Source organism: Aspergillus luchuensis, chromosome 1 (assembly GCF_016861625.1).
Source record: "Aspergillus luchuensis IFO 4308 DNA, chromosome 1, nearly complete sequence".
In the NCBI taxonomy this organism is placed as follows: domain Eukaryota; kingdom Fungi; phylum Ascomycota; class Eurotiomycetes; order Eurotiales; family Aspergillaceae; genus Aspergillus; species Aspergillus luchuensis.
The window spans coordinates 2,975,246-2,999,278 of NC_054849.1; the positions used below are offsets into that span (position 1 = coordinate 2,975,246).

Sequence of the window (24,033 nt, forward strand, 5' to 3'; positions counted from 1 at the left end):
CAAAAAACGGCCAGCCCAAATATGGCGGAGACTGTACGTCACACCCCCGTTTTCCCTTTACCGATCGGTTTCCCTCCCACATTTTCTTCATCACATTTCGCCGTGGGACCATCTCGACTCCCTCCGCTTTTGCTTTCTTGAAGCACCACCTCAACCCCCGTGTTCTTTTCCCTCTATATACCCATTACCTGTTGTGCAACGCTCGGACGCGATTTCTGCGGATCGAGCTTCACACTGGTTGACCATTCTTTAGTGTGTTCCAGCGCTTCTTTTTTGGGTTTTCTATTTCGCCCCTCCCGCTAACGTGTGTTTGGGCTGGTCCGGATTAGCAGGTTGAACCCGCTCCCCAAAAACAACGCAAGTCCGTCGCATTCAGTGAAGGCGCTGTCATTATGGATACCAACGGCGAAGTGACGGAGGCTGCTCCGGTTGTTGAGAAGCCGGTCGCTGAGACTGAGGGTATATCTATCTTTCTTCCCTTATCCTCTCGTGGATATAAAATCTGATATTGACCTCTACATTTTTAAACCCACAGACAAGGCCGTCGACGAAGTTACCGAACTCTTCAAGGGTCTTTCGAAAAAGAAGAAGAGCAAGAAGCCCAAGGACACCGAGGGCGGTGATGACGAGACCCCCGCCGCCGACGGCGAGTTCGACCCCTCCGCTCTGAAGAAGAAGAAGAAGAAGCCGAAGAAGGTCGACGCCGGTGATTTCGAGGCCAAGCTCGCCGAGGCCGGTGTTGCAGAGAAGGACGGTGCCGTCGCCGAGGAGAAGGAAGAGGTCGTCCCCGAGGGAGACCACGAAGCTGGAACCGGTATCTGGGCTCACGACGCCGCGCAACCCATCCCCTACTCGCTGCTTGTGTCCCGATTCTTCTCCCTCATTCAGAGCCACCACCCCGATCTGTTGTCCAGCGGTACCAAGTCGTATAAGATCCCGCCGCCCCAGTGTCTGCGTGAAGGTAACCGTCGTACGATTTTCGCCAACATTGCCGATATCTGCAAGCGCATGAAGCGGTCCGATGATCACGTTATGCAGTTCTTGTTCGCCGAATTGGGTACCAGTGGTAGTGTCGACGGTAGCCGTCGTCTGGTTATCAAGGGTCGTTTCCAGCAGAAGCAGATTGAGAACGTCTTGAGAAGATACATTGGTATGTTCAACAGCCTGGTGCTATATCCCCAATTAAAAAACGCGAACGATACTAATTCCCTGCAGTCGAATACGTCACCTGCAAGACCTGCCGCAGTCCCGACACCGAGCTCAACAAGGGTGAAAACCGTCTATACTTCGTCACCTGCAACTCTTGCGGTTCTCGTCGTTCCGTCGCCGCCATCAAGACTGGTTTCCGTGGACAGGTCGGCCGCAGAAAGAGACAGGGTTAAATGGGTTGATGGAATTTTTTGTCAAAGGGGGAGAAGGATCCATGGAGGAAGCTACTACCATGGTGTCTTCGGTGGTATCTTCTGGCGCGGTTATGATATGTTTCCCCCGCCTTTTTCGTTTACAAAGACTTCTTCTTTCTTTTTTTCCTTATCCTTTTTGCATTACATCTCTTATGTGAACATGTGGATGATGAACGTTGTGGGATCGATCGATCCATTCTTGGCTTTCGATGGTTCGGTTTCAGGGTGCAAGGGATACAAAAAAAAGGGAAGAGGCGAGAGAGACGAAGTGAAGATTTCTTAGCATGGCATGATAGGTAAATGGATTGGTATGACCTTACTCCGATTTCACGTATGCTGGCGACATGGCAGATGAAGCAGAAATTGTGCTGGATTTTGCTTCCGCCTTGAAAAAGCGGTCGAGCCTGCCAGAGTCATGAAAAGCTACCCAAAAGAAGTGACAGAAGATATCCAATTTTGTGACTATGCAGAATGATGACTTCGTAGAAAGCACATGAGTAGATACAGATACGTGTCAGGTATATAGCAGGGTAATTATATAAAGCCAAACAAGCAAAAACCACGTAGACACTATAACCAAGAAAAGAAAAGAACCATGACCAGATAACCCAATAGATCACGAGCCAGCATCATCGGTTCTTAGAGATATCACCACCCAAATGGGCAACGAATGAAGACACATTACGCGTCTGCATATACACAGTACCAGGGCCAGTGAACCTACACGCCAGACCTTCACCAGCACTCCAGTTGGAAATGATACCACCCGAAGCAACTCGTTCAATCTTGTAGCGGCAGTTCCAAGCCACCAGATGGCCATTATTCACGTAGTACGTTTCGTCATCGGCAAGCTAGAGGCCTCGTTAGTTCGATTCCATCTGTCAAGTGTGTCCATTGGGGGCAATTTGCTAAGATGGTAATGCACGGAGTAGAATGGTATACATACCTCCTTCTTGACAATAGCTCCGAAACTCTGCATCCATACTAAACCAGCGCCGTAGAATCTCCAGACAAAAAAGCCTTCGCCAGAGAACACACCTTTCATGAGACCTTGGGTCTTGTATTCGGTTTTGACGCCGGTCGTGGAGGCAAGGAAAGCATCTCTTCCGACGATCCACTCGTTTGAACCGTCTAACCGGATGATGGTGATATCGCCCATAATGGATGGGGCGATTAGCAGTTCACCTGGGCCAGTGTATGTCGATCGGGCTATGTTGCCACCTGCAAGAGCTTTCATCCAGCCGAATGAAAGTGAGCCTCGTAGGGACATGGAGGGTGACATGGCGATCATGACGCCTGGAGCACGAGGAAAAGGTTAGCCGCGAGGATTGATATGGTAATGGAGAAAAGATCGACACACCAGGTCTCGCCTGTATGGGACACCCTACTGCTAGCTGAATGGTCAAGAGAGTGTTTGTGTCCCGGTGGCTGATCCTGTAGCTGCCACCATTGAAAGTTCCTACATCGTCCGCATATGTAGACGTGGCTCCTACGAAGTGTTTCGGAGCGACTCGGCTCGCGAGAGTCGCATCTGTATGCGCTCGTGTGAGGCCTGGCCCTGGTGTTGGTGCTTGCTGGGCTTCTGGAGAACTGAACATGGCTGAGTTGGCAGCAAAGGACCCGCCATTTTCAGCTGCATAGGCGGCCTTCTCATTTAACGGTGGAGTCGTCGACCCATTTGGAGATGATATGGGGGAAACATCGGCCTTGTCGTTATCCGAAGTTACAGGCTGCTGTGGAGGCGGCGGAAAACTGAGGTTCGGAGGAGGAAAGCTCTGGGGTGGTGGCTGGTATGCTAGACAATTTATTAGCTGGATGTTGTAAAATGACTGTCCGCATTGCTTACCTGCACCATTCGGTGGAGCTACGGAAATGTTGATTAGATTTCAGCGATGATGAAGTATCAAAGGGTACACTCACGAGGGAAAGAAGGCGCCTGGCTTGGAGGAGGCGGATACACAACCTGCTCAGACATATTGTGCTTGATTGGCCCCTGTAGATGCTTGAACTGATCGTCAGTATCGATGCGGAATTGTCTGTGGCACTTTGCAAGATTGTAGAACCGCGCGGACAATCTGCAGGACGCAGGATCAGGAAACCTATACCTAGGCTTTCTGTTGCCGCAACTCTTAGGTACAATTCCCAGCGTTTGGGGTAGGTATAGTTCAAACGAGATGTGGAATATAATTATACAACTCCTTTTCCCTGGCGCAAAGGACTAAGAAGCGATGAAGACGACCACAGGTCGATTAGCACAATGATTGACGATGAAACGAAAACCAAGGCATTCGAACGAATTGAAGGAACCGAGAGCAGCGACATCCTGTTTAAACTGTCCGGTTGAACAGGGAAATAGGAAATGAGGAGATGAACCGGGATGAGCTCTGGTCGCAAACTAAGCAGAGCTACTGCATGGTGATCGCCGTCGGCGCTTAGAGAAGGCCTCTGATAGCTCTAGGGCATCACACCCAAGAGAAGCACCCGGCTCTAGCGAACGTCATTGGTCAACTCCTTAGCGCTCCGGGAAGCAGTCCAACCCCAATCCCAAAAGCCCAGAGGCAGACGTTCGTAGCTGGAGGCTGTGGTGTGGGCCGCGTCAGAGCGAAGAGGGGAAGAGGATTGGGAGCGGGGAGAAGATTGGTGCTTGGCCTTCACGATAGTTATGCGCCCCCTTTCAGTCCATTGTAATTCCAGATGTTTTGCAAGGAGCCGTTTGAAAGTGTACACTAAATGTTCCGATAAATTTACCAAATTGGTTCGTACCGAAGATGCTTCATACAGTCTCTGCTCTCTCCTGCGCTGCTGCCTCCAACAGAGCAAGTAGATCCAAGCGGTTGCTTTGACGTACTACGTCAAATACTGTCATACCATCTTTGTCCGTCTGATGAATGTCACCCTTGTTGGCGAGCAATAGGCGGAAGATGTCTTCAGACGCATGGTAGTGCACTGCCAATATCAATGGGGTGTAGCCCCAATCGTCCGCAGTGTTAACATTCGCCCCGTGTTCCAGGAGTAGTCGGACCATGTCTCTGAGATTGTCAATTACCGCATAGGCCAAAATTGTTCTACTGTCCCCTGCGACGCTCTCAATGTCTGCACCTCTCTCAAGAAGTAACCGGGAGGTCTTCAACTGATTTTGTCGAACTGCCAGATGCAAGGCGCTAAGTTGTTGTCCGTAACCACAGTCGATTTTTGCGCCGTATTCAAGGAGCAATAAAGTAAGGTCCTGCTGCCCCTGACTGGCCGATATGCCTAGTGGCGTTAGGCCGTTGGCTTTCATGCCCAGATTTGCATCTGCTCCGTTGGCGAGTAACTTCTTCGCCGCGTCTACTTCCTGATTGCCGACAGTTTCAAGGAGTGCAGTATATCCTTCATATTCCTGGTTGTTGATCTCAGCTCCGTGCCGCATGAGTGCTTGTATTGCTAAATCCGAACCACATCTTGCTGCAAACACAAAGGCCTTCTGAGTCATTGCTCCATAGAGTTGACCGACCTCAGTCCATTTGTGCAAAAGCCAATGCCAGAGTGCATCCTGCTCATTTTGCAACGCCCATTCAAGGCAACTCTGATCTTCCTCACCAGGGACTTGCCTTTCAAAAACAATGTCCATGCCGTGCGTCAGCCAGCCTAGAATAGTTTCTTCCGCACACTTTCGTTTCTCTTGGTCATCGTGGGAGACCACTCCTTGTAGGTCTAAGTTCTCATAATTTCCTAGAGATTCCAGTCGCATCTTTATCGGGTGTCGGTCGACCTTATTGTTCGCAATGTGCCAAACAATCCAACCAAGTTGGCGAGAGAACTTGATCCACCGGGCCTCCTGATGCTGGGACTTCATCCAGTCCGTCGGCCGGAAGCTCCTTATGCCGTTTGATAATGTCCATCTGGGATCGTCCTGGAGCAGAGAAATTACTATGTCCAGGCCTTCTCTCCGTACAGTGTCCTCGTTGTGTGTAATCGCACGCTGGCAGAGGTAGCCAAGCTCATAAACGGAGCGTTCGAACTCCTCCCCATAGGAACGTTCACAGAGCCAGCGAGCAATAGAGAAAGCTTCCACCCAGTTATCGTTAGAAATGTGTCTTTCAATCAGCGCTCTCACGCGGTGCGAGTCTGCAGCAAGCTCTGGTAGAAGTTTCCGAGCTTTCAGGACCGGAACGACGCATAGCAGGGCATCTTCTCTTGAACCAAGCTCTCCGGACTCGAAGCAGGCGACTAACTCGTCGAGGCGACTGCTGTATGAGATATAGCTGTTTTGTGAGCCTGGGCGCACATCCACATCGCCACCAATTGTTTCGAAGTCTTGGAGAACGCTTCTGAGGAAATGGATATAAATGTCCTGAGCAGCCATGGTCTCAAGATTATTCTGTGTTTTCACAACGAGAATTTCCTTGCTTCCAGGGTTTTTGTCTGAATAGAGACCAAAGAGTTCGCTACCAAATGACACGGTCTTGGACGAAACCATCCTGGCTTCCGTATGGCGGTAAATCCACTTATGAAAATAAAGGTCGGTTTCTTCTGCCATAGCCTCAGATTTGGTCAAACCAACAGCACGATCAAGCCCCGTCTGAAGCCATTTCGAATTCGACTTCAGCAGTGACCATGTCCATAGTCCTAGAACTGCCTCGAGCTCGGTCTCATCAACCTTCCATAACAGGGTATCTTCTGATCTATATAGTTTGATGGTGTAGGTTTCCAGCGCAGGATTGAAACCGCCTTTGTTGAGAGACTGACAAGTGAGGATGAGGTCGAAGCTAACGGTATCTTCAGTCAGGTTATTCCAGCCTGATAACAAATTCATTGTTCTTTCTATCGTGTCCGCCAGTTTTTGAGCTCTCTCCCTAATTGGAAGGCCATCCCAAGCTAAGCTGGACTCTTTGTCGGGGTTGGACGTAAGGCGGGCTAGTTGAGCCCTTGTCGTTATAAGCTTCGTTCCAAGGCCGGGTTTCTGACTTGGAGTTTGTGCTGATGCAGCTGCCGACGAGGTTGTCGATTGAGCTCGAGATCTCTGTGGCGCGCTCGAGACTAAACCAAACGACCTGACTTGTTCCAGATGGAACGCAAAGCAGTCAAGTTCTTGCTCGTTATAGGACACAAGATGGCGCTCTTCAGCCGTTAGGCGGTTCTCGTCCGATCCGGACCTCTTGGTCCGCAGGCAGGCTCTGACGATGGACATTAGGAGAGTAGCGCCCATTTCTGCCAGTACCACAGAGGCATGCAACCCTCGGATCCCGACAAATTGAATGACGAACCCAATAAGGGTAATAATCACAGTAAACACGAGCAATGGCCCTTTGCCGAAGATTCCAGGGCTTCTGACTGATTTAATGTACAAGAGGTCTTCAGTCGCCTTGGAATTAGGTCCCTCGTTAACACCTAGAAAAGCCCCAAAAACTTGGTCACCGACATCCTGGCCGCCGGGCTGCAACCAGTAGATCTTGCTGGGCATTGCAGGTCGAATGTAGCATTCGGTGGATGAGCGCTCGATGATGAAGGCGCACAGGAACATACCGATGCAGAGAAAGATAGACCCCAGGGAAAACAGCGGAAAAGCATAGCTTACGACAAGGCTTCCGTCTTTTTTAAACTGTAAAGGAAAGAGGTAGACAGTTATTGCAGCGTATACAATGACCCCTGACATAATCTGTCAATATAGGCCACTGGCAATACCAAAGACATGTCACGTCAACTCACCAACTTGCAGACCTAGCCCCAAAACAGCAGCAGCATAGAACCAGCCTTGGCTGCTCTTCTCAATTCCCTTGTTCAAGGACAGATTCGGGATATCGAGCTCGGGCAAGTATTCCTTCTCATCGAGAATCCAACTTCCTTTGCCCGCCAACCAAGCACCCTCACGAAGGGCATCGCGCAAAGTTCCTATCCGGTAGGAGCGCTCCTTTGTCTGAGGATCTGTCTCCTCCCAGGCAATGACCTCTAGTAGTCGAGGTCTTCCGAACACCCTAGAGATTCCTCCATTGTTAAACATCTCTGCGGTTGTCTCGGACACGCATGACAAGAGTTCATTTTCAGCTTCACCAGGGCCCTCTTGAGCTCGCCCTATGAACGCGCGGAGAGACGAGTTTCCGCAAACACGAATGACGGAAACCACAGCCGTCAGAATACCCAATGGGGCCACAGAGAAGAGAAAGTTATCTAAGATGCTGGTGGATTCAGATAAGAACTGCTTGCTCAGTCGCTCACCAAAAAGGGATATAAGAGGCGCCTAAAATTTCAATATTACTGAACTTGCCCCAAAATCTGTGTATGAAAGGCGACATACCAAATCTGTAGCAAGGTCATCTGCAAAATCATCCCAGCCGGTGGCCAAAGCACCGGGAAGTAATGATAGTATAGTAATAAGCGATAGATGCCACACCATAGTGAGGCACACGGTATGACAGACAGTCTGACAGAAAAGTTTAAGATTTTCCCCCTAAAACATCGGCGGAAAATAGGATATAGCTGAATCAAATACATCTGCTATATTTACCAACATTCCACCCTCCAGGATAGCTGCAGCTCAGCCTTGTCGCCTGTTCACAGCCCCGCGCGGACTCGACCGAAACACCAGCTCATCTTGCATCCCGGCGGTTGGAGCTGTCTTTGAATCGCTGCCCAACAAATCACAGTTAATAATTGAATATAACACTAAATAGCTAAACGCCCGTGTTATGCATAAGGATTGTAGGTCGTCTATGAGTGGACACATCGTTGTGGCGTACCATAATCGTCGGCGCTAACAAGAGTCGGTCGTCGTTTCTCATGCCGGGGCGAGGGGAGATTGACTCGCCTTTAGAGGCTTAGCCGTGTAAGACACAGTGAAGGTGAGCGAAACTTAAGCGCCGACAATTAGAAGATCGTAACAATGATCGTACTTAAAGCAGGAATAAGTCGAGGTCTAGAGTGAAATCTTTCACGGCAAAGACTACAGGAGCGGTAAACCCGCAATCAAGGACAGATACGTAACGAGCAACTTCTGTCCGTAGTTGGCAAGACACATCCCAGTTACTTCTATGACTAGAATAATTTCACCATTAACCCAAGTAGTCTGCGACGCGCTATCCCAACTGACCCGAACTCAACGGTTTTGCCGAATAATAATGTAATCAACCACCAACGCCTTTCCCATGAGCAAATGAGGTTGAGAGAAAGAAAATCAAATGGCGCCTCTCCAGCCTGCACTTGAATAAGAAATATAAAAAACGAATAGGATTTCGACTGGCCACACATCTAAAAGATGCTGTTGACAATGTTCGAACCGACGGTAGCACCGGCACCGAAGATAGCTAGGTGTGATTGTCAGTAAGAATGATTGTAGATAAGGAGATGTCCACGGCGCATCAATTCGATATGTCAAAGTGCGCGCGCATTGCTTGAAACGTACCGGCATTGCCCATCTTCTTGCCAAACTTCTTGCCCTGCTCCTCAAACTTGGACTTCTTGCCCTCCTCACCCGGGGGCGCCGAGCCACTCTGGCTGACTTCCAGCGGCATGTTTCCATAGTTGGTCGGGGGAGGAGACGAAACGGCCTTGTCATTCAGCACGTTCACGTAGCTCCGAGGGAAGATACCCTCAAGGTTGGTGCGCTCATTACGACCACGCCACCCTATAACAAGCGGTTAGCAAGGGAGGTGGCACACAAAGGGTATCGGCAGCCCTACAGTCGGCATTCATGTGTTCCAAGACTTGAATACGATCGTTTGGCTGGAGAGCCAAGTCTCCGGGATCCGTCGGAGTGTAGGCATAGAGCGCCGAGGCGATAGACAGTACCGGTGGAGCTTGGGGATAAGCAGGTGGCGGAACAGGCGGGGTTGAGTACTGTTGCGGAGGAGGCTGCTGGTAAGTGGCCTTCTCGTTCAAGGTAGTGTTTGCAAACTGGTTCGTAGGAGGAGAGTACGGGGCAGGGGGCTGCTGGGCGACGACAGGTGGTTGTTGCACTGGTGGCTGCTGCTGAGGCACGGGGGCTCTGCTGCGTTCATCGTCCCTCGGTAGTTGCGATAGAATGGATGAGAGTTGTTGCGGAGTAATGACTGATGCATCTGCGAGAAACTCAAGTTCCTAGTGGATCGAAGGATGTCAGCAAGGTGCATCATTGAAGATCAGCTCGAGCAACTCCGTTTACTGAGCGATGCTGACAGGGGAGGGCATCCTACCGATCGGACGTTGCGGAGCGACCGGTTGGTCATAGCCGAGAAGAAGTCGGACTGGGACGCCATGCTCATGAGGTGGATAGAAAGTAAAAACACACAACAAGAAGGTATCAAGCTTTGCAGATATGCAGATCAAACGAAGACAGTGAAAGACAGGGTTGAAAGAATGAGACAGAGAGACGGATGGGATGGAGGGAGTGGACGGAGGCAATCGATAATGAATGAATAATAATGTAACGGCATGGCAGGCCCGCCAGTTGGTTCTCCTTCTACTTGCTAGTCAGTTTGGTACCTGAGGCCCCCAGTCCCGGGGGTGGGTTGCCTGCCGCCAATTGGCTCCGAGAATTTAGTCGGTCTTGTCATTTCAGGCATCACCATATCACAGGCGCCCTTCTGAGACATTGGTCCCTGGATGGGTTTCGCTTGAAGAATCCACATTGTCTTGTTTTCCAGAGTGTGATCGGAGCTTATACTAACACTGCATGTCTGGTGTATCTAACAGCAAGCAGAGAAATCAGACCCTTACGAATCATTGCCACTGACATTCTCCGGCTATCCGGGAGTATTACCTGGGAATGAACAAGACACCTGTCGCTAACTACAACACTTGGAGAGCCTACTCCTAATTAGGGGTGGCTCATTTAAGTGGGACTCGAAATTTTCAGCTTGTTTCTACTGACATATAGTAGTCGTACTCGTATGTGCTTGATGTCAAGGTACCCAAACTGCATTGCTGATTTTCAGAATGTCATTTTACGAAATATACTATGCTCTACGAGACTGGAATGGAATATTCATATTATTCCGTTTTTAATTATAAGCACATGTACCCAAGTGCCTACTGAACGTAAAGACCGTTCTCATGACGCCTGGTCGCCTTTGATAAACAAAGCAACTTGAATACCAACTAAATCTGGCAGCGCTGCAGCAAGAAACAGAATAATAAATGACGGAATACAAAATAAGCAAGGCATAATATCCTTCAAAATCCCTCTTCCTCTCTTCTTAATTGTCTCCAACGTATGAGCTGCGGAAGTATCCCGCAATCTTCGATGCCAGTTCGGGATCAAGGGCTTTGAGGCGTGAGTCTGGTCGGTAGAATCCTCGATAACGCATGCAGCAACCACATTCGGCGGTACAGTGGCCATGAAATCCAATCATTTCCTTCTGATCACCCTCCGGCAAGAGATAGTGACGGAGAGGTCTCTCACAGCATCTACATCTGCGACCGCAACAGCCACCAAGCGAGGCGCACATGAGCTTGTCCTCCTCCCATGCCAAAGTTTGGCCCTCTTCATTTCTGTGATGCTGAAGGAAGTTAAATTCATCGATGATAGGACCAGATGGCTTGTCAAGGGTCAACGCTTTCCATGCCTTCTGGCACCGGTAGTAATGCTCTTCTGCAAGGGAGACTTGACGTTTCGGATCCGAGGGCCCCGGGACATGCTGGAAGGGATTTTCTGGCTCAATACTACTATGTCTGTATCTGACCCTTTCCAGGCAGTTGATTCGCTGCAGGAGGGCGAACTCGAGTTCCTCGTTCTCCTTGTAGCGCTTGATCCAGTCTTTCTGGATGTTGCACTTGCTTGGCCTGTGCTTTTCATATAGTCTTGCCCTATCGTAGAGACGGCGTCTGAGATTATAGCGTTCGTCTTTGAGCACGCGGAGCCAGATAGGCCTGAGTATTTCTGACATTAGATCAAAGGGTCTGTGAATGGACTCTCTCAGTATCAGCGACGCATGTGACTCGTGAGTCGGAGAGAGCTTGTGGGTTGTCATCTTGATGGCGTCCTCTGCTTTTCGTTGCTCTTCGTTGATTGTGCTTCTAAGGTTAACTCTAGACTCGAGAGAATTTTTTCTGCCAGACACTGTTGTTTACGTATACTGACGTAGTAGATACGGCGTCAGGATGAGGGCATTTGTGTGCTCAACCACGGAATCATGCTTCATTACTATGCTGGCTAGGATAAAGAAGGATGGGGATGTTCATGTCCTCACAGACCATCTATATCAACAAACGTCAATAGAACTGGGCATATTGATGTGGATGAGAGTACCAGTCAAGAATACTGTAGTTGCATACCTCGCCTCACCTCAAACCTATACTCATTACTATACAGGACATAATTCTACTTCCCGATATAGTAATACGCCATGGAAGCAAATCCCAGCCAAACAACACCGGCCCAAGCAAAGATGTTCCTAATCAGCACTAAGCACAAATCTAACAGCTCACTTCCTAATCAATAATCACAGACAAGCGACATACTCTGACTCACCAAAAATAATTACCGAAGTAAAGCAAAGCAATGCAAGGCTCAGCCCAGAACCTCAGCCAACAATCGGGCAACGTACGGGGAAAAATTGGCCGATCCATGATGTCAGCAACCCTAACCCAAAATAGACTAGCGCATACCGCCCCTCTGACTCCGCCATCCCAGGGCTCGAGAAGCTTCCGTGGCGTCGATATAAATTCAGCGGGCCTTGAACATCCCTCCTTACGACGCACCTCACGCGATCGCACTTGACACTCACACACCGCCACCCTCACATCCTCCACCCACACCACACCCCTCAGTCAATCCACCATCACCTCTAGGACCTCCATCTTATCACCAACTTTGCATCTATCTTCAAAATGAGCGACTGGGACTCTGTTACGCGCATTGGAGCCAGACACACTGGTGGCCCTGCCACCCGCGAGACCGTCGTCAAGGGTAAGAGCGCCTTGAACGCCGCCCAGCGCCAGGGTCTCGTTATCGGTACTGAGAAGAAGTATGCTACTGGTAACGCTGTAAGTATACCACTTAATTTGCCCCTCGATTGGGTTCAAGAAGCAGTGAAAGAGGGGTAGCCAGGCTAACACAGAAATAACAGGCCGGACGCTCCGGTGCCCCCGAAGGTCAGCACCTGACCAAGGTCGACCGCAGCGACGACATCGTCAAGCCCAAGACCGTTGGCTACCAGGTGGCGGATGCGATCAAGAAGCGCCGCAACGAGGAAGGCTACAAGATGACTCAGAAGGAACTCGCCACTAAGTGCAACACCACCATCACTGTTGTTCAGGACTTCGAGCGCGGTACTGCGGCTCCGGACCAGAAGGTCCTCAGTGCCATGGAGCGCGTGCTGAACGTCAAGCTGAGGGGTACGGGCATCGGACAGGAGAAGTTCCCTAAGAAGAAGTAAATTGATCGGGGGTGAGCCCGCGGCTTTTTCTTGGGGGAATGGAGAGTGAAAATTTGTTGATTGATTGAACTTTGCCTTTTTTCATCACCCTTTTTTTACTCTTTCGACGGCTTTTTCTTACGGTTTTTATTTGGTCATGCCCCGGGTTTACTTACGACCTTTTCTTTTTCGAGAGACTTTTCGGATGTTACGTTATGAATGAGATCCCATGATTCTTTACTTCTTTATCCCCCATTCCCCGCTGTTTGTGGTTCTGCTGGTCGGAAGAGCGCTGGCCTGGTTTTATATTATGAGGGGAGTGTGATATGTGATCTTTGGGGAAGATGAAAAGAGAGAGAAAAGATCATACATATTGATAGAAATGTGCATTTTGCGGGTATTCGTGTCCCTAGAGAGTATCTTTTGAGTATTCGAAAGATAGAACATTGAGTTGCACGTTGAGCACGGATAAATGGTCTTGCAATAGACAAAAACAAGTGGCGAAGATACTATACAGTCGCCCGGAACTGATTTCCATAATTCATCTATACATCCAGTACTGACTCAGTAATGAAGTGAGGAATGAAACAAACAATTGTAGTAAACAACCCTACGCAAAATAGATCAGAATCCCTTAACGCATTCTGGATCTTCACATTTCTGTGTAAAAGTTATAAATCTTGTTGAAACCAGCCAGTCGAATTTGACTTTCACTATTAACTAGCTCTACTAGTAAAACTTGGAACTCAATCTCCCTCAGACTGAACTCTTATCTCACTATCATCCTTTGACATGCGCTTTGCATTTCTCTTCGGTGCCATCGGCACCTTCGTCTTGCTTCCTCTCAGCCAATGTCGGCCGCTTGGTCCTAGCTGCAGTCAACTACAAGGGGTTGACTCCAAGCTTTGACAGCCTCCAACACGCTGCCGATCAGGTTCATCCCAGAATGACGAAAACATCTTTCGCAATGAGAGACTAGATGGCATGCGCAATCTATCGAATCCTCGAGTGATTTGAAACACCAAAAGGAAGATGAGGAATGCGACAACAACTCTGACAAGTCCGACGATTTACTTGATTCTACTCTGGTATGTTGAATACATCTTTTGATATGTATGTATTCAGTCCACTGACATCACATCCTCTAGAGCACCCTGTCGGTAAGTAGGAGGCACACTTGAAGTCTTCTTCGCTGGGTTGAAAAGCGTTCTGTATTAACCACTTCACACCCGCTTTCAGGGATTGTAGACTGTGAGTAGACATATGAAACCCATTACTGTTTCGATTTTAGGCTGACTATGTTTTTATCTTTTCAGGGCTAAAGTTGGCATTGGTAGACAAGCAATTGTCCAAGATTTGCTTTCTGCTCCCTCGGTACCGTTATATGTTCTATCAAGATATATGGTGAACTGACATGTCCTATAGTTTCGTTGGTAGGTTTGCTTGAGGTTTTGGCTGGGACGAGTAGTACTAGTACCACTTGTCGTGTTCATTTTTCAGGGGCCTGTTGGGTATGGGTGAACAAGAGTAGTATTCGATGTGTACCAGGTTTGGCATTCACAGTTTTTGTGAAACCTTACCTCGTTGTTGAGCTTCTACTTTGTGACTCAGCTAGGGCATCATGCTCCCTAATTGCGTTTCTGTCAATTTTCCTATGTCAGTCCTTCCTAAGGTCCTTCCTAGGTATCGACTATTGCGTTCTCGCGATAGTTAGTCATTGTATCAGAGGCACGATAGTGTTACACTGCCAGGATTCGACGGTCCGGTCTTAGCCTTGTTGTAGGTAGTTTGAATGTTGATATAATGCCTCTTGACCTTAGACGACGCGGGCGAAGTCATGAGTACCCGCCACTAATACTACTTTGAACTTGAGAGAGAAAAATGAAGCAATGTAGTTTCTTTTATTAGGACACAAGAAAGCGACCAGAAAAGCAAATGGTACCAACTCCGACTTTATCATGGTTAAGAAATGATAGAAAAAGAACTCATGCCCTGAATCGCCCCGAGGTCTCTTTCTCGTACCGCCGTGCTGCCTGTCCTTGCTACTTTTGGTTTCTTTTGTAGTAAGTAAAGGAGAAAAATGATATCATCTTCGCCTCATGAACACATACACACACGATGCGTGTTTATAAAAACTGGTAGGTAGGTAAGATAAGGGGGAGGAAAAACTAAAAAAACTCTTTGCAAAACTTTCGTCACACACTTCACTTCCTCAGCTGCTCGCGCTCGACCTCGTACATGAAGTCGAAGTAGGGCTTGTCGAAGTGGTGCACACGGACGTAACCGTCCTCACCACCAGAGGCGTAGGCAGTACCGGCGGGGTGGATGTGAACAGTGTTGAGGGGACCGAAGTGACCGCGGACACGGCCGATCTCGTCCTCGAAGACCTTGTGGTAGAAACGAGCCTCGAACTTACCCTGACGGGCAGAGGTCGTGGTGACATCCATGGCGGCCTGACCACCTCCCAGGATCACGTAGTCCTTCTTGGGCGTAATGGTGGCGCTGTTCAGGGGAGTGTCGGCAACGTAGGTTTTGAGGATGGCGAGGTTACGAGAAGACATGAGCTGGTTGGGGTTAGCATTTAGAGTCGTATGATACGCAAAGTAGCAGGTTATGTACCTTGGCGGACTTGTCCTTGGAGGCAGTGATGAAGTAGGTGCGGTCGGGGGAGAACTGGATGTCGTTGATCTGGTGGTCGAACTCGTGGGCCTGGACGTTCTCCAGCTGCTCACCGGTCTATCTTTAAATTAGCATCTAACCCCTTCAACAAATGGCAAAAAAGGTATTCTCCGCACCTTTCCATCGTACTGGCTGACACTGCCGTCTTCGTGACCAGCAATGATGTACTTGCCCATGTAACTCCAGCCAGCAACCGTTGCCTTGCTCTCTGTGCAGGTGATGCGCAAGCTAGGCTCCTCAGCCTGCTCCGTCAAGTTCTCGCCGTAGTTGATGTCCAACACCGCAATGGTACCCAAGAAACCCATACGCTTCTCCGTCACAGCCAAGAGTCTGCTTCCATCGGGGGTGAACTCGACCCGCTTGACGGCCGTAGGGAAGTCCCACACCTTGATGCACTCGCCGGTCTTCACGTTCCATAGTCGCACGGTGTTGTCTGCCGAACCGGTTGCCAGAATCTGAGTGTTCGGGCTCACATCGACCGTCCAGATAGCACCCTGGTGTCCGTTGTAGGTACCGAGTCGCTCGCCGTTGGCCGACCACCAGGCGCACACAATTTTATCCTTAGCCACGGAGAAGATAAGATCGCCATCGCGGTTGAACTTGATTTGGTTCAGGGACCGTTCCTATTAAGCAAAATATCTATCAGCCACTCGTCCATATTTCCCTTCACTTCCCAATTTTTATATCATTTTCCTAGCTTCTGGGGGGCGACTAATCATCGCGTTCGGGGGTGGGTATAGGCGAAACGCACATGGCCGGAGAGCAAAATAGGCCGCATTTTGGGCCGATCAAGCTGTGAATCTGGGTAAAGCGACGGAGGGGAAGAAGATGCTGAATCAGAGGTATATATCCTCTGTAACCGGAGTCGACTAAGACCTGCGAGATGAGGCGGAAATCCTTGCGGGGTGCTGGCGGGCTCACGTTGTCGGCGTCGTCAGACTAGTTTGAATTTCATCGCACAGTCCGGGCTTGCCCGCCAAGACTTTCCTGTTCGAGCCTGTTCTGTATGAAACGCTTCATACCGGATACGTGGTTCTTCCGTTGCGATGATACACATCATGTGATTTAACCAAGCCCTGAAGATTTCCCTACCAATTGGGACCTGGAAGACGTGATGGGCTGACCGCCAACTATGCGCTATACCCAATGCAAACATATGGCGTTCCGAAAGTCCGAAGCATCTGAAAGTTGCGGCTCGCGGGAAACTTTGTCTTGTGAAAAGAACAGCAGAACAATGGTAAAAGGAGGAGGCATTGAGAGTCGCAGAAAGGACAATTTTCACCCACTAGAACTATAGAATATAAACAGATCACAAAGATCAATTGGGAGCGCTGCAGACACTGAAGACATTCAGTGTTGTTTGGAAGCTAATGATTTCAATTATTCAACGATATTACTCGCATTTGCGTTGATCGACCTTTTCCCTATCTCCATCTGACCCGGCCGAGGAAAGCTGGTTGGCACTGGGCCAACCGACGAAGCAAATTAGATGCCTTTCCCCCCCGCTCGTTCGGCGACACTACCCCGCTGTGCTGTCAACGCGAAGCATTCTTATACCCTTACCCCCAGTCACCGTTTTTACCCACTACTTCCACCCTCTGTTCGACGCCAATTTTCTTCTGCACGCGGGGTTACGTCTCGTATCCGCTTTTCGCCGTTATCTGCCAGACCTGGCGTGCTAGCTTGCGAGTGGCTTGGTTGCGCACCGTCTTGTCATCATCGTCCATTCTCCGGCACCAGGACAGCCATGACGGCCACCAACATTAACGGCACCCAGATTGCCAAGAACATCCGGGCAGGGTTGAAAGAGGAGATCCAGAAGATCCAGGAATCGAACCCCCGCTTCAAGCCTAATTTGGTGATCTACCAGGGTGCGTCTTGCTGTCACAGAAATCTGCCCCGCGGTCGAGAAATAAGCTGACAGTGCAAAATGAACAGTGGGAAGCAGATCGGACTCGAGTAAGTAGTAGGCATCGTGTTGGTGGGAAGGTTGTATAGACTAATTTATATTTCAGGCACCTATGTGCGCATGAAATTGAAGGCCGCAGAGGAGGTGCGTCACCACTCATGATTACCATTTTTCCATCTACTCAGTGCTGACTCGCTCCGAACAGGCCGGTATCATCTGCAAGATCATCAACTTCCCCGAAGACGTCACGCAGGCCGAGGTCCTCCAGGAAATCACCAAGTCCAACAATGACCCCTCAATCCACGGCATTCTCGTCCAGCTGCCCCTCCCCGAACACCTGTCTGAACACACTATCACCTCTGCTGTCGCCGATGAGAAGGATGTCGATGGATTCGGTGCGATCAACATTGGTGAGCTGGCCAAGAGGGGCGGTCGTCCTCTCTTCGTCCCATGCACCCCGAAAGCTGTGATGAAGCTTTTGGCGGAGGCCGGCGTCGACCCCTCCGGAAAGCAGGCCGTGGTTCTTGGCCGCAGTGACATTGTCGGAAGCCCGGTCAGCTACTTGTTGAAGAATGCTCACGCCACCGTGACCCTCTGCCACTCGAAGACGCCCGACATTGCACGCATCGTCAAGACCGCCGATATCGTCGTTGCTGCAATTGGACAGACCGAATTTGTCAAGGGTGATTGGTTGAAGCCTGGCGCCGTCGTTATCGATGTTGGTATCAACTACAAGCCCGATGCCACCAAGAAGTCTGGTTCCCGACTTGTTGGTGATGTTGAATTCGAGTCTGCCGCTCAGGTCGCTTCGCAGATCACCCCGGTCCCCGGTGGTGTTGGTCCCATGACCGTGGCTATGTTGATGGAGAACGTTGTCTCCGCAGCCAAGGCGTACTTCGAAAAGCAAAGAGACAGACGCATCACTCCTCTCCCGATCAAGCTGGCCAGCCCCGTTCCCTCCGACATTGCTATCTCGCGTGCGCAATACCCTAAGCAGATTACGGACCTCGCCTCGGAAATTGGCATTGAGCCTCACGAGCTCGACCCCTACGGTCACACCAAGGCCAAGGTCAGTCTCGGTGTGCTCGACCGTCTGTCGCACCGTCGCAATGGTAGATACATCCTGGTCTGTGGTATCACCCCTACCCCTCTCGGTGAGGGCAAGTCCACAACTACGCTCGGTCTCTCGCAGGCTCTTGGTGCACACCTCGGCCGCATTGTGTTCGCCAATGTGCGCCAGCCTAGTCAGGGCCCTACGTTTGGCATCAAGGGTGGAGCTGCTGGTGGAGGATACAGTCAGGTTATTCCTATGGATGAATTCAACATGCACTTGACTGGCGATATCCATGCTATCACCGCTGCTAACAACCTTCTCGCTGCCGCCATTGAGACTCGCATGTTCCACGAATCCACTCAGAAGGATGCTGCTCTCTACAAGCGTCTCGTCCCCGCCAAGAAGGGCGAGCGCAAGTTCCAGCCCATCATGTTCCGCAGACTGAAGAAGCTGGGTATTACCAAGACCAACCCCGATGACCTTACCGAGGACGAGGTTCGCCGGTTTGCTCGCCTTGACATTGACCCCGAGACTATCACTTGGCGCCGCGTTCTGGATGTCAACGACCGTCACCTCCGGGGTATCACTGTGGGACAGGCTCCTACAGAGCGAGGCCACACTCGTGAGACTGGCTTCGATATCTCGGTTGCCAGTGAATGTATGGCTATCCTGGCCCTGAGCAACAGCCTGGAGGACATGCGTGAGCGTCTTGGACGCATGGTTGTTGCTACGTCGAAGAACGGTGACCCTGTCACCTGTGACGATATTGGTGCGGGCGGTGCGCTTGCTGCGTTGATGAAGGATGCCATCAAGCCCAACCTGATGCAGAGCTTGGAGGGTACGCCTGTCCTGGTCCACGCCGGTCCTTTTGCCAACATCAGTATCGGTGCAAGCTCGGTAATTGCCGACAAACTGGCTCTGAAGCTCGCGGGTACGGAGCCCGATGAGGATCACGAGTCCAAGACCGGTTTCGTGGTGACTGAAGCTGGCTTCGACTTCACCATGGGCGGTGAGCGGTTCTTCAACATCAAGTGCCGGTCTTCCGGTCTCTCTCCGGACACTGTGGTCATTGTGGCTACTGTGCGCGCCTTGAAGGTGCACGGTGGCGGTCCTGAGATCAGCCCCGGTGCTCCTCTGCCGGAAGTCTACCGCACGGAGAACATCGATATCCTGCGCAAGGGCTGTGTCAACATGAAGAAGCACATTGAGAACGCTCGGCAGTATGGTATCCCCGTGGTGGTTGCGATCAACCGCTTCGAGACGGACACGGAGGCCGAAATCGCCGTTATCCGCGAGGAGGCCATTGCGGCCGGCGCAGAGGACGCGGTCCCCGCCAACCACTGGGCTGAGGGCGGAGCCGGTGCGGTGGACCTGGCTCGGAGCGTGCTGGCAGCTAGCTCCAAGCCTAAGGAGTTCAAGCTCCTGTACGACCTGAACGGCAGCATCCAGGAGCGCATCGAGCGGATCGGCACGGCCATGTACGGCGCGGAGAAGGTTGAGTTCAGCGAACTGGCCCAGAAGAAGGTTGACACCTACACGGCGCAGGGCTTCAGCAACCTGCCCATCTGCATTGCCAAGACGCAATACTCGCTCAGTCACGACGCGGCACTCAAGGGCGCCCCCACTGGCTTCACTGTGCCCATCCGGGACGTTCGGCTAGCAGTGGGTGGTGGATATCTGTAGGCATCCCGGCTCATTCTGTGCTTTAATTTGCATCCATTGAGCTAACCCATTGTGATTATAGGTACGCACTGGCTGCGGACATCCAGACCATCCCCGGATTGCCGACGGCGCCTGGATACCTGAATGTGGATATTGACCCTGAGACCGGAGAGATTGACGGTCTGTTCTAGACGGTAGATTCAACGTCATTAGTGTTTAGAGTTGGGACTGGTTCTATTTTCATAATGTCATCGATTGTTACTGTTTGATCTAGCAAGATTTTTTGGCCATGATAAAACGGGCAAGGGAAGGGTTATTTCAACATATTACGGCAGGACTATACAGGGCCGGTGTTTTCGGGTCACTGAAGGAGGGTCAACTTCAACAGGATTGCAGTGTCTCTTTCCGCGATATACATAGTACAAAGACTATTACATAGTTAGATGGCATCAATGTAGAAAATCTACAGTGGAGATTATCTTGATTCTCTCGATATGAACTACTCTGTACTGAGTATAATTGAGTATGGTGCAGGCCTGGCGTGGGGAATCATGGATGAGTCATCGATCGTTCTCCGGGGAGGGGAGTGGCAAGTCCGACCGGCAGCGACTTCGGTGGTTGATGACCCGGCGGAGACCTACCTTGTATCCGTTGCCGCGGGAAACAGCGGTTGCGATCGGCTGGACTGGTCGGAGAATTCTACTTTAAGCCTTTAACGTTGCAGACACAGGGATGCGAATGGGATGGCCCAAAAGCAAATTACGCGGGATGTTGTCAGGTGCAATTGGGGTGTGACCATTTAAAGTTGCGAGTTACGGCGTATACTGAGGGAGGTTATAGTTAGTTACGTGCACCGCGGAGAACTTCATCTTATCTTGATGGAGATCAATAGCGGCGGGCATTAAGCAGGGAGGGAGGGAGGAATGGAGAGTCTGGAGTACTCCGTAAGGCGGGAACGGAATAGCGCAGAATTGGGTGAGGAAGAGGGTCTGATGCCACCACGGACTGCAGTTTGACCGGACCCATTAGTTAGTAGCAAGTAGTAGCAGCAACAGTAGTGCCAATTCCAAGGGAAGGGAACTTTTCCCCCCAGTCTGAAAGTCGAATAGTCCGGCTTCGGCGACCAGAAAGTCGCAACGGTGGGCGGAAAGGGAAGTGGGTGTGTGTCAATTCCAAGCCTTGGGAGGGAACATCCACGCCGGATAAGAGGTGTTGGGGCGCCCTCCATTTGCCTTTTCCTCTCTTCACTCTCTCTCCTCTCCGTTCTTCCCTCCTTCCTCCCCAGGTTTCTATTTCCCTGAAGAAGGTTCTTGCTTATTGCAGGAAGATTATTTCCCAGAGTGAACAGAAACGATTTTCCGGGTTCTCCGATCTGCCCCGTGAAGGTCCCTTACAGCAACAGCATCTCGTCCAGTCCGGCTTAACGGCAGCTTCCGAACTCCACCACCGCCTCCTTCCAGCCGAGAGCTTCACGGCTTCTTGCTTGTCTTTCCCTCGGGTATACTCTCTCTCTCTCTCCCTCCTATTCTCGTTTGCCCCCAAGTTTCGGTCCCCCTTGCAGGCGTGGATTTGCGATCCTCCTCCTCGTTTCCCCGTACCCGATAGACTGATCCGCTTGGGCAGACTTCCCCCGGTTCCTCCCACACAGCAGGCCCAGTTACTGTCGAGTCTTTGGCAATCCATCCCACACCATGTCGTCTGTCCGGTTCAGTTCCGCATTGGCGCGCCGCTCCTTCGCCGTCGCTTCCCCTCCTCTCTCTGCCCCTCTCTCTTCCTCCGCTCGTCGCTTTCTCTCTTCTTCCTCCTCTTCTATTTCTTCTTCTTCCTCCTCTGTCTCTACTCGCTCTCCCAGATCTCTTACTTCTGCCTCTTCCCTTCTCTCCTCTCGTACTGCTTCTGCCCGCTGGACCGGTCTATCCTCGTTGAACCTTACTCAATCCCGCACCATGGCTACCGAAATCTCCAAGATCAAGGTCAAGAACCCCGTCGTTGAGCTCGACGGTGATGAGGTATGTCTGATGTGACTTTTTTATGTTTTGGCTTCCCTCCCCTCCTTTATATATGTATAATCCTGCATCTCGGCCCTGCCCCTCGTCGGGATGCGCATTATTTTCGTCATGGCGCATTCCAGACGCGGGGAATAACGGCGGCTGCCGCCTGGCCCCTGGCAGCCAAGCGTCAATCGCTCGGCGATCCAGGGCTCAATTGCAGGACAGCAGGAAGTTTTGACATGTGCTAACCTTGCCCTTTTACTAGATGACCCGTATCATCTGGCAGGAGATCAGAGAAAAGGTATGTAGTTGGCCCTCGGCTGCCCCGCCATGCATCAGCTCCAGATGCATTCCTCCCGTTCTCTCCCGCATCTTCACACGCTAACTCGGCCCCGCTTCTATAGTTGATTCTGCCGTAAGTCGAGTTCTTCCGATTATTGATCCATCCAGTCAATCGACTAAGACATTACGCCTAGTTACCTTGACATCGACCTCAAGTACTATGACCTGGTAGGGCTTCTGTGGCAAGAATTGGTGTTCTGGGTGGAGACTGACAGACATTGCAGGGACTTGAATACCGTGACCAGACCGATGATCAGGTCACCGTTGAGGCTGCCGAGGCTATCAAGAAGTATGGTGTCGGTGTCAAGTGCGCCACCATCACTCCCGATGAGGCTCGTGTTGAGGAGTTCAAGCTGAAGAAGAGTACGCATACCGAAGCATGTGAAGGAGTCATTGGCTAACCCTTCCTTCAGTGTGGCTGTCCCCCAACGGCACCATCCGTAACATCCTGTTCGTACCTTGCTGCAATCCCTGCTGTTAAGCTCAATTGCTAATTTTTTCTTTGCAGCGGCGGTACCGTCTTCCGTGAACCCATCATCATCCCCGCCATTCCCCGTCTCGTTCCCGGCTGGAACAAGCCCATCATCATCGGTCGTCACGCTTTCGGTGACCAGTACCGTGCCACCGACCGTGTCATCCCCGGCCCCGGCAAGCTCGAGCTTGTCTACACCCCTGTCAATGGCGAGCCTGAGACCGTCAAGGTCTACGACTTCCAGGGTGGTGGTATTGCCCAGACTCAGTACAACACCGATGAGTCGATCCGTGGCTTTGCCCACGCCAGTTTCCAGATGGCCCTGCTCAAGGGTCTCCCTCTGTACATGAGCACCAAGAACACCATCCTGAAGCGCTACGATGGTCGCTTCAAGGATATCTTCCAGGAGATCTACGAGTCCACCTACCAGAAGGACTTTGAGGCCAAGAACCTCTGGTACGAGCACCGTCTCATTGACGACATGGTTGCCCAGATGATCAAGAGTGAGGGTGGATTCGTCATGGCCTTGAAGAGTAAGCCTACCCCTGAAATTGTGTGAGGGCTATGCTAATCCAAAACGCCTAGACTACGACGGTGATGTCCAGTCCGACATTGTCGCCCAGGGTTTCGGCTCCCTTGGTCTGATGACCTCGACCCTGGTCACCCCTACTGGCGAGGCTTTCGAGTCTGAGGCTGCCCACGGTACCGTGACCCGTCACTACCGCGAGCACCAGAAGGGCCGCGAGACCTCCACCAACCCCATTGCTTCCATCTTCGCCTGGACCCGCGGTCTGATCCAGCGTGGCAAGCTCGACGAGACTCCTGATGTCGTTACCTTTGCTGAGGAGCTTGAGCGCGCTTGCATTGAGGTTGTCAACGATGAGGGCATCATGACCAAGGATCTGGCTCTGGCCTGCGGCCGCAAGGAGCGTGAGGCCTGGGTTACTACCCGCGAGTACATGGCTGCCGTTGAGCGCAGACTCAAGGCCAACCTCAAGTCCCGCCTTTAAATACCCGATTGTTTTGCATTGATACACTAACGCTAGCGTGACTCGATGAGTCGATATTCTTAGAATTAGGGGTTGCATTATGTAGATTTTACAAAAGGTGGAGACAGTTGTTGAAACCACATGTATAGTGCAACTGATGTTTGTTCCATGTCTCATGAAACTTGTACATGCTTGATAATGAAATAGATGCAGTCTTCTGATA

General features: G+C 50.9%; 9 protein-coding genes across 9 annotated transcripts; 4 read left to right on the top strand and 5 right to left on the bottom strand.

Moving 5' to 3' along the window:
• Nucleotides 1–21: 21 nt before the first annotated feature.
• AKAW2_11028S (translation initiation factor eIF2 subunit beta) lies at nt 22–1,382 on the top strand (the record flags this gene model as incomplete). Its single annotated transcript, XM_041681100.1, has 4 exons — nt 22–33; nt 330–459; nt 536–1,150; nt 1,216–1,382. 4 exons carry the CDS (start codon nt 22–24, stop codon nt 1,380–1,382), a joined length of 924 nt encoding a protein of 307 aa, XP_041537748.1.
• A 650-nt stretch (nt 1,383–2,032) lies between these two features.
• Nucleotides 2,033–3,378, bottom strand: AKAW2_11029A (AIM24 family protein; the record flags this gene model as incomplete). Its single annotated transcript, XM_041681111.1, has 5 exons — nt 2,033–2,254; nt 2,350–2,699; nt 2,764–3,198; nt 3,250–3,267; nt 3,324–3,378. The coding sequence occupies 5 exons, from the start codon at nt 3,376–3,378 to the stop codon at nt 2,033–2,035; spliced, it is 1,080 nt and encodes a 359-aa protein (XP_041537749.1).
• A 798-nt stretch (nt 3,379–4,176) lies between these two features.
• AKAW2_11030A (ankyrin repeat domain-containing protein) lies at nt 4,177–7,776 on the bottom strand (the record flags this gene model as incomplete). Its single annotated transcript, XM_041681123.1, has 3 exons — nt 4,177–7,031; nt 7,092–7,620; nt 7,678–7,776. 3 exons carry the CDS (start codon nt 7,774–7,776, stop codon nt 4,177–4,179), a joined length of 3,483 nt encoding a protein of 1,160 aa, XP_041537750.1.
• Nucleotides 7,777–8,627: 851 nt separating this feature from the next.
• On the bottom strand, nt 8,628–9,619 carry AKAW2_11031A (SH3 domain-containing protein; the record flags this gene model as incomplete). The annotated part of the gene is made up of 4 exons (XM_041681134.1): nt 8,628–8,683; nt 8,782–9,003; nt 9,059–9,455; nt 9,551–9,619. The coding sequence occupies 4 exons, from the start codon at nt 9,617–9,619 to the stop codon at nt 8,628–8,630; spliced, it is 744 nt and encodes a 247-aa protein (XP_041537751.1).
• Nucleotides 9,620–10,552: 933 nt separating this feature from the next.
• AKAW2_11032A (uncharacterized protein) lies at nt 10,553–11,326 on the bottom strand (the record flags this gene model as incomplete). The annotated part of the gene is made up of 1 exon (XM_041681145.1): nt 10,553–11,326. The coding sequence occupies one exon, from the start codon at nt 11,324–11,326 to the stop codon at nt 10,553–10,555; it is 774 nt and encodes a 257-aa protein (XP_041537752.1).
• An 859-nt stretch (nt 11,327–12,185) lies between these two features.
• mbf1 (multiprotein-bridging factor 1) lies at nt 12,186–12,733 on the top strand (the record flags this gene model as incomplete). Its single annotated transcript, XM_041681156.1, has 2 exons — nt 12,186–12,341; nt 12,425–12,733. 2 exons carry the CDS (start codon nt 12,186–12,188, stop codon nt 12,731–12,733), a joined length of 465 nt encoding a protein of 154 aa, XP_041537753.1.
• A 2,183-nt stretch (nt 12,734–14,916) lies between these two features.
• Nucleotides 14,917–16,169, bottom strand: tif34 (translation initiation factor eIF3 subunit i; the record flags this gene model as incomplete). Its single annotated transcript, XM_041681167.1, has 4 exons — nt 14,917–15,276; nt 15,332–15,448; nt 15,508–16,014; nt 16,143–16,169. 4 exons carry the CDS (start codon nt 16,167–16,169, stop codon nt 14,917–14,919), a joined length of 1,011 nt encoding a protein of 336 aa, XP_041537754.1.
• A 969-nt stretch (nt 16,170–17,138) lies between these two features.
• ADE3 (C-1-tetrahydrofolate synthase) lies at nt 17,139–20,207 on the top strand (the record flags this gene model as incomplete). The annotated part of the gene is made up of 5 exons (XM_041681178.1): nt 17,139–17,262; nt 17,330–17,350; nt 17,407–17,444; nt 17,506–20,033; nt 20,099–20,207. The coding sequence occupies 5 exons, from the start codon at nt 17,139–17,141 to the stop codon at nt 20,205–20,207; spliced, it is 2,820 nt and encodes a 939-aa protein (XP_041537755.1).
• A 1,500-nt stretch (nt 20,208–21,707) lies between these two features.
• IDP1 (NADP-dependent isocitrate dehydrogenase) lies at nt 21,708–23,831 on the top strand (the record flags this gene model as incomplete). The annotated part of the gene is made up of 8 exons (XM_041681189.1): nt 21,708–22,025; nt 22,273–22,308; nt 22,412–22,422; nt 22,484–22,517; nt 22,574–22,712; nt 22,763–22,799; nt 22,858–23,354; nt 23,407–23,831. The coding sequence occupies 8 exons, from the start codon at nt 21,708–21,710 to the stop codon at nt 23,829–23,831; spliced, it is 1,497 nt and encodes a 498-aa protein (XP_041537756.1).
• Nucleotides 23,832–24,033: the final 202 nt, after the last annotated feature.